This window comes from Tubulanus polymorphus, chromosome 10 (assembly GCF_964204645.1).
Source record: "Tubulanus polymorphus chromosome 10, tnTubPoly1.2, whole genome shotgun sequence".
Classification (NCBI taxonomy): Eukaryota; Metazoa; Nemertea; class Palaeonemertea; order Tubulaniformes; family Tubulanidae; genus Tubulanus; species Tubulanus polymorphus.
The window spans coordinates 3,893,064-3,902,502 of NC_134034.1; the positions used below are offsets into that span (position 1 = coordinate 3,893,064).

The window sequence follows — 9,439 nt, forward strand, 5'->3', positions numbered from 1 at the left end:
AGACTGATTTTTCTTTATTTCACCTGAAGTTTCGAAGATTGTTGATGGGTTTGAAAGCAACTATGGTATTCTTAGTGACAACAAAAGAAAAGAACCCCAAGAGATCTGGAAGAAAATTTCCCAGAATACTGAAAAAATGCAGAATAATTTTCGTTCAAGCTTTTTTTGCAGCAGATTTTGCAGAGATCACTGCTCCTGGCTTGCGACAAGGCCAAGGTCGTCCATCATCTTGGAGCCTTGACATCTGAACAAGTCCTACATACGGGGACAAGACGTAATGGTTGATGTAAGTCTTGATGATAAACCAGTGTCTGAAATGGTTAATGAACAAATAGAAGTCTCAAATGGCGGTTCAGAAATCTTCAATAATGATGAATGCCAACAGCAAAGAGAACCCGCTGATGCAAACTAAGGGAACGAAAGTGAAGATGTCGAACAGCACATAGTTATAATCATCGATGGTATGGCCCTGGCGAACTCAATCTCAAAGACAGGCAGAATATAAAGATGTAGTGACTTTGCAACTGCATTTCAAGAAAAGCTCGTCAGGATTGCAGCCAAGAACAATGAGGACACGTCATGAGCGCAAACCAGCAATATGCAAATACACGTATGACCGCACTGCTGGGCGTTGCCGCAGTGACTTTGACAACGGTCGATTGATTATCAACATAATTTAGCAATAGATTACTGATTCTAATACCTTCATCTTGATCTTGTATCAATTTGGCATTGATGTAAAGTTCAATGTCCAGTGTCACAAGAACTTTTTTTACTTCGCACTACAACGTCTGTAACCTTGGCAAATTCATAGCACTGACATCATAGTTGCAAATTCGTATGCTGGTGTTCTCAACAAACTAATCTTTTCCATCGATTGTATCGCTTTTGAAGTCAATGTTGTCCACAGCAAAGTATATTAGTTTCCCGCTAACTATGCCGTGTGGTACGTAAACTCCATTGCTAGAATTCCAAAGTCCGCTTACTGTTACTCCCATTTCAAAAGCCTCGAATATGAAACACTTATAGGCCCGAATCATGAAGGAATTCAATGAAACCTTTGCTGCGGGTTGAAGAGTAATTCGAAATACCCAGAGCCAGACTGCGTGAACTCTAATACTTTGATAGGTGTCTACGGCCACTTTCTTCATACTTCGGTCTATAATTAACATAACGTGAGAATCGTACGTTAGATATTATGTCCAATCCAATGTTCCAATGCTACTTTACACTGGTTTTCATTTCGCAATAATATTTTCCTCAGCACTTTCCCCATACAATATATGTATATATAAGAACCGTTGCTATGGCAACGAAGACAACGATTGTAAAGCTGGCACCAAAACTTTTCTGACTCTAAAGTTTCCATAGGTACCAAAAATCATTGGTGCCAGAGCTCTAACGACGAGTGCATACTCGGCCATTAAGAGACCGGACTATACACGTCATAAATATGTTTACGCTTATATGCCATAGCATGAATATTTAAATTCCTCATTGAAGTTATTTTACATTCGCTGGAAAATTATCTATTTCTGCATCTTCGTAGAGCATGAAAAAATCGTGAAAAAAGCGTTTTCAGATTGAGTTGAAATTTAGAATTGATCGACAAATAAACGATGAAATTCAAGGCAGAATCGAGAACAACCATAAAGAGTCCAGTTTTTCTCGTGTATTGTTTGAAATCGTCCGATTTGAATTCAAAACCCGCTATATCTGCAACTCGGTCGACGCAAGCGGGCGTTTCACAAATAGTAAAAATCAGTAAAATTGCCGTCACCATTTTATCGGCTTGCCGTTCGCTACGGCTGACTTTTTGCGGCGGAGAGCTTGCTAGAAACTCCGAACGCCGCGAACGAGCGGAATAAACCGAGCCGAGTAGGCCGACATTAGTAGCGTAAAGAATTAGCATCGGAAACCCGACGAGGGTTCCGAAATAGATCGTCACATCGTAACGAGTGAAAACAACTGGAGCAGCCTTCATTATTAGCGAAGTAACTTCATTCAGTGCGCAATCTCGAAGAAACTCGTATTCAACATTCAAAAACACATAACGTGGGCAACAACAGGCGATAGAAAATATAAACATTGAAACGATATTGAATTTACAAAATTCCCACGTCAAAACTCGTCTGGACCAGAACGGGAATTTTATATTCAGAAAACGTATCACGGAAATGAACGCGGTTATCCAGTTTCTGGTTTGTTGCATAATGAAATAGAAAACGACTGAGTGATATGCTATTTGAGCACTTGTTCTGAAGCCACCAAGCCTAAATATTAAATCCCCGTATCGGAATCTGTGTATGACGTGCCTGAGGCAAAAGTACACGAAACACACGATTAGAAACGTTATATCGCAACACGCCAAAACCTTCAGGATTTTTATCGATATCAAGGCGTGTTTATCAAGACTGAACACGATCAAATTGAGGACGTTACCAACCACACCAAATATGCAAACCCCACCTATTCCCCAGACAAACAAGTAGTGAACGAACTTGTAACTAGTTTTTATAGGTGGACAGTACACTTCTGTCGACGTATTAACCGCATCATCCATTTTGTTTATGTCGTGACTGGAATTACGCATGCAACGCTCTATAGTCAGAATGACGTCTACGGGTAAAGGATGACTGACTCGCTATCACGAATGAGCTATAAATGATGCTTTGAAAGATAACGAAAGAATGAATCCAATTCGCTATAACTAATCAAAATCAATACAACGGCGGTCTGCATACAAACTGATGGCTGTAAATTGTATCGAAGAATGCAAATAAATTAGGTTCGTCAAATTGATTTGCACCATAATCAAGTCATATATTCTGTGTATTCCATTTAGATTCAATTTACTCGGAAATGGTTTATATATGTATGCCTGAGATATATGTACGAAAATTGTCAATTCGAACATTATCCCTGAAATTTCAATGCCGTGGTATACGTACATGCACATGTTTATTTATATACAGGAAAAACGTAATTATCTATTTGACTGTAAGAACAGCTCTGGATATGTCGAACAGAACTACGGGTGACGTCACAGACACCTGGCTCTAGTAGGGTAGTGACCAAGTATCTATTTCGTTATGTCGTCATTACTTAAGTCCAACGCACACGGCACCGAAAAAACGTTTTTTCACGAGGAAAAAACGTTTTTTCGGTGCCGTGTGCGTTGGAGGCAAAATACAAAACACCGAACTGAAATACGTTTTTCGCGAGCAAAAAACGTTTTTTGCGAAACAAGCGCTGCTTGATTTGCGAAAAACGTTTTTTTTGTAGTTGAATTGCCTTATGCGCCTTCCAATCCATGAACGCTGCCACACACGTCGATTGACACTTCTACGCCGTCGATTTCGCAAAATTAACAATATTGCTAATAAAATCTTTCGCCGTCGCATGGACGCCGCCATTTTGAGATTGATGTGAGTAAAGCCCAACGCACACGTTTCACCGAAACAGAAAACACGTTTTTCAGAAAACGTTTTTTGCTCGTGAAAAACGTTTTTCAGTTCGGTGTTTTGTGTTTTGCCCTCCCCGCACAGTTTTTTTCACGAGGGAAAAACGTTTTTTCGGTGACGTGTGCGTTGGGCTTAACTGAGTTTATTGCTGTCTCCATCGATTCCATGGTGCAAGATATGTTTTCTGCACGTTTTCGTTATGCCGTGTGCGTTGGACGTTTTATCGTTTGCAGGCAAAACGTTTTGTGAAAAACGTGTTTTCTGTTTCGGCGAAACAAATTTTTTGCCGTGTGCGTTGGGCTTTATTCAGGGCATAGTTTCGAGTTTAGTTTATCGATTAATGGTATACGTACCACGTGATACAGCCCTTACTACAGGAAACAAGGTCTATAATCAGTCTTTTGGCTTATTTGCGTCTGGATTACCTTTGCAATATTCGGGCACTTGTCCATTCATGAACGACTTATTGAATATTAGTAAACGCTATAGATTATATGAAAGTATTACTGTGAATCATTATGTCCGGAACTAATTGTTTTACTGGGATGGGCACATTACTAGTGAATTTCACTTGAATCAGTTGGAAATGAATAAATGAGGAATCAGAGGGGATCAATTAGATAATGATAAAAGATCTTATCAGTTTTGGGAATTTTTCCTTCGTTGTTTTTGCCAACTGAACTTAAGCATTCAGCAAATAATTTGCTATTGTTTTGGGATTCTACACAGTTTTACCATAATTACTAAACGAATGATCGGATAAGCAATTTTACCATTTCTCATGGGATATTTTCTTTCTGATGAAAATACAAACACCTCCACGTCTGTGTAAGTGTCTTCGTACGAAACTGTAATAAGGGATCTATTTCAAACTTGCGGTCTATAATTTCCAGACATAATTTTTCTACAAGAATTAGCATATAAGGAACATCATGTGTATCGAGTATGATACGTACTCATTTAAGTATCACTGTCACCTTCAAAAGCAGAAATATCTAGGTTATTTGACAAAATCAAAGCTCGAATTGGTGCCGGAAAAGAGAATCAATATGTTTTTAAAGAGCATCGTCACAATCGATTAAGTGATTACGAAATTTACAACTTTGGACACGTTACGTTGCAGAAAGTCTCATCATCGGCTGTGTTTACAACGCCATCACAAACTTCAGATTGTGAAATACATCGATTTTTGCGGCCGCATTAAAGCATTCATGGACATGAAAATGTCTCACAGTTGTTTCATCTTCTGAATGACGACAATCTGATTGACCATCGCCACACCTGTCTGATTGGAACGCAGTACGAGGCTGGACATTTCAAAGTGCCAGCTGGACATTCTTTAGAATCCACTACGTAGTCAATTAAGATTTCTACGAACTGTGTAGCCATTTGCCATTCTTTCGAGAATACCACTGTGACATCTGGAATAACAATGGCGTGAATTGAAGATTCGCTGACGCATTACTTATAAGTCTTCTTCGAAAATTGCACTGCAACCCACGACTCCATCGTATGGTAACTACTCCATATATGATAACTGGATTCATACTCTTCTAAAATGTTAATTCGAGGAACATTCCTTGAATGGTTAGAATTATGAAACTAAAAATTTCAATTCTACCGACCGTTTGTCGTTCTTCTATTGTGATGATTTATCATCTGCTGATAATATGCCAGCAATTCACTGCTTCTATAGCATGAATATCGAAATACATATTGAAATCATTTACATTTGCCGCAGATTTTTCTATACATGCTTGTTTGTGATGTGCACGAAAGGCGTTGAAAAAGCGTTTGTAAGATTGTGTCTGAATTTAGAATTCGTCGATAGATAAACGAGGAAATTCAAGGCCGAATCGAGGACAACCAATAGAAGTCCCGCTTTTCGCGTGTATTGTTTGAAATCGTCCGATTTTAATTCTAAACCTGCTATATCTGCAACTCGGTCGATGCAAGCGGGCGTTTCGCAAATAGTAAAAGTCAGCAAAATTGCCGTCACCATTTTATCGGCTTGTCGTTCGCTACGGCCGACTTTTTCTGGCGGAGAGCTTGCTAGAAACTCCGAACGCCGCGAACGAGCGGAATAAACAGAACCGAGTAAGCCGAGATTAGTAGCGTAGAGAATAAGCATCGGAAACCCGACGAGGAATCCGAAATAGATCGTCACATCGTAATGCGTGAATACAACTGGAGCGACCTGTACTAACACCGGTGTTACTTCATTCAATGCGCAATCGCGGAGAACCTCGTATTTGATATCCAGAAGCACATAACGTGGAACGTTACAGGCGATAGAAACCATAAACATGAAAACAATATTGACTTTGCAAAATTTCCATGTCAAAACTCGTCTGGCCCAGAACGGGAATTTAATATTCACAAAACGTATCACGGAAATGAAAGCGGTTATCCAGTTTCTGGTTTGTTGCAAGATGTAATAAAATACGACAGAGTGATATGCTATTTGTGCCCCGATCTCCAAGTCATCATACCTAAATATCATATCCCCGAATTGGAACCGAAACAGCATGTGCCTGACAAAGAAGTATGCGAAACAAACGATGAGAAACGCCATATCGCAACACGCTAAAACCTTCAGGATGTTGATCGAAAGCAAGGCGTGTTTATCAAGAGTGAACACGATCAAATTGAGAACGTTACCGACAATTCCAAATAAGCAAACCATTCCTATTCCGCAGACGTATACAAAATGAACGAACCTATAACTAGTTCTTATCGGTGGACAGTAAACGACTATCGAAGAGTTAACCATTTCATCCATTTCTATGTACGTATTGACTGTACTCGCGCATGCAGTCCTATAGTCAGAAGCACCTTCCGAAATATGATTGAATCAATATTTCACTGGAGAAGTAGAGCCACGAACTGTGTTATGAAAAATAAGAAAATCGAGAAATTCTTGCGATGGTGAGCTTCCAAAAATCTATACAGATTACAACTCGGTGACGGTAGTTCCAGGCGCATGCTTTCGTAAATTGAATCATATAGTTTATTGGATTAAATTTGTAACTTGTAATTTGTAAAGGTTAGTCAGTCACAAGATTCCACCGAGTTTAACTCCCGACCGAGAGAGGTTCTAGTCGGACATGGCTTCGTAATGATGCCATCAGTTATTAATGATATTCTGTGTACTATGCATCGAGATGCCTGGCGTTATGGTAGATTTACTCCGCACGTATCCATCATCCCATTCAAGCATATACGTGCAAATTTGAGCAGTCTCATTAATTTTGTTGTCATATTCCACAAATTTGTTCGTCATAATTCAAGGACATGGAAAATCTGAATTTAGAATAATGACGCTCCGCTACTGTGGCATTCGAGGATTCCACGTAAGGCAGGCGAGGACTCGCCAGGTTCGCTAGTTGTTTAGGTCTCCCGTTTTCGATTTCTTTAACAATTCAATTAAAACTGAATTAACTTTTCTCAAGTGAATTAATTTTTAATCAAAAGCGATACCGATATTTGATAACACCCTTAGGGCTACCTGTTTGAGAAAAGAAACGCCCTTTTTCTTGATGCTAAATGTCATCATGATATAGAGGACACTTCATCATCAGCTATCAAGAAACTACCCGGTACTCTTCTGTTTTTGAAAAGGACCTTAAAATTAAATCGCATTTCATGGAACCATTGAAAAGCGCCGTGATGGCAAAATTATCAAAGAATTTGAAAACGACTTATCTTTGTCTGGCCTCCTCCCCTATACCTGTCTAATGATTGCGTTGAACTTGCCTGGAGATATTATACCTCCACCAGCATAGCTTCTCGATGGTCATGGAGGTACACAGCTACTACACCGCGTTAAGGTGTGTCAGTCACGTATTAGTTGTAGGAGACCGTTCATAAACCTGATGTCAATGTCAATGATCTCGATGTGAAAAACGCAGTAGGCCTTTTGCGGATGTACTTTACGAACAATTCCTTTTAGTAGTATAACAAGGTCCGATCTAAGGGATGAAAGCTACTTGCCCGGGGGCAAGCATATCTGAAATTCTGCATGCCCTCTCCAAAAGCTACTTGCCCTACACATGCAGTTTTTGATTGGTGGCACTTTCATCCGTGGTGTCGAGTGGGAAAAAAGCTTTGTGACATAAAATTGCACAAGCCCGGGCAACAAGTGATAATGATACCTACTTGCCCTGATGAGAATATACTTGTCTCGGGCAATCGGACGAGTGTTTAGATCGGACCCTGGTATAAGTCTTCATCATCAGTAAAACGATTAATATTTACGTAAGTGCATTGGTGGGCGCTATTTTTCAGCTTGTGCTTTAGTTTAGTTTCATAATGTCTGGTTTGTTTATTGCTGAGCTGGTAGAATGATTAAAACAACAACAAAAAAGATATTCAAGTGGTCAGCATACTTGGAGAGGACTGTTCTTTGAGTGAATGAATCGTTTGATTTATTTTCTAAATAAGTTAGAAATCAGTAATGAATAAGTACATTTACATTGATGAATACTTAGGGTCCCTTACGAAACGATATTCAGTCACTGCAGCTCCTAGATCATTGTTTATAGAATCCGTTATTGTCTTCTCTGCCGCTACGGAATCAATAGTAGGCCCCTTATCCACCATCATCCACAGTTAGATCGTAAATCGTTACTGGCCTTTCGACGAGGTTTAGCAGAAATGAGGGTAGAAAATCGTCATTCGGTCAAACAATACTTTGAGCGTTAATTTGATTACAATTTACAGGTAAATTGAAATTACAACTGCCATGTTGACTGGTACGAAAGGTCTGTATTTTGTATTTTTCCTTACTTTTGAATTCTCTTTCCAAGTCGGATTTTTGATATTGCTCGGAGAGCCTGCCCCTGGTTTGAATTACGCTGTTGGGTACGAAAGGTTTGATTTAATCGGGATTTCTTGCGCGGTTGTGTCGAGGCTTTTAAGAGGCCAGGGGCGTCCTCGGCTTGGCGGTCGGCGTCGAATAGACTGGTTCGTATTGCCCGTAACAGTGACCTGAACTACATTCAGCCCAACGCTTTTACCAGGGCGCATTTAATCCTTCCGCCCAGGTATAGTTCTTAAAGGTAAATCATTCTTCCGGGTACAGTATAGACACATAATCGAATCAGCCATAAAAAACTTAAGAAAACATTTTTGGATGATTTCTGAAAGATTTATCATTGTAACACATGTAGAAAGCATGAGCACTGTTAGTATTCAGATTAGCCTTTCAATCGGCAGCTGTACCCTTTAAAACAAACACTAGAATATGGGGTAACAATACAATGGTGTCGGAGAATATTCCTTGCGTTGGGGAAGGTGATTGTGGCGATGGAGGTGATGCTGAAGAAGGCGAAGGTGATGCTGGAAAAGGTGATGGTGGTGATGCTGGAGAAGGCGATGGTGATGCTGGAGGTGATGGTTGTGATGCTGGAGACGGTGATGGTGGTGATGTTGGAGAAGGTGATAGTGATATAGGTGATGATGGTAATGCTGGAGTTGATGGTTGTGATGCTTGAGAAGGTGATGATGGTGATGGTGGTCATGTTGGTAATGCTGGAGATGATGGTTGTGATGCTGGAGAAGGTGATGTTGGAGAAGGTGATAGTGATATAGGTGACGATGGTGATGATAGTAATGCTGGGGTTGATGGTTGTGATGCTGGAGAAGGTGATGATGGTGATGGTGGTCATGATGGTGATGCTGGAGGCGATGGTTGTGATGCTGGAGAAGGCGATGGTGGTGATGTTGGAGAAGGTGATGGCGATGCAGGTGACGATGGTGATGATGGTAATGCTGGAGTTGATGGTTTGATGCTGGAGAAGGTGATGGTGGTCATGATGGTAATGCTGGAGATGATGGTGATGCTGGAAAAGGTGATGGTGGTGATGATCGCAATGTGACAGCTAGTTGTTCAGTCATCCAGGCCCCCAGTCACGCAGTCGTCCAGTCAATCAGTCAACTGCGCATCGCATGTGGATGAATATAACTATGTGATT

At 40.4% G+C, this 9,439-nt stretch overlaps 1 protein-coding gene across 1 annotated transcript; it reads right to left on the reverse strand.

Annotated features, from left to right (window-relative positions):
• Positions 1–5,211: 5,211 nt before the first annotated feature.
• On the reverse strand, positions 5,212–6,246 carry LOC141912245 (FMRFamide receptor-like). The gene has a single exon (XM_074803468.1). It carries the CDS (start codon positions 6,244–6,246, stop codon positions 5,212–5,214), a length of 1,035 nt encoding a protein of 344 aa, XP_074659569.1.
• Between the last annotated feature and the right edge of the window lie 3,193 nt (positions 6,247–9,439).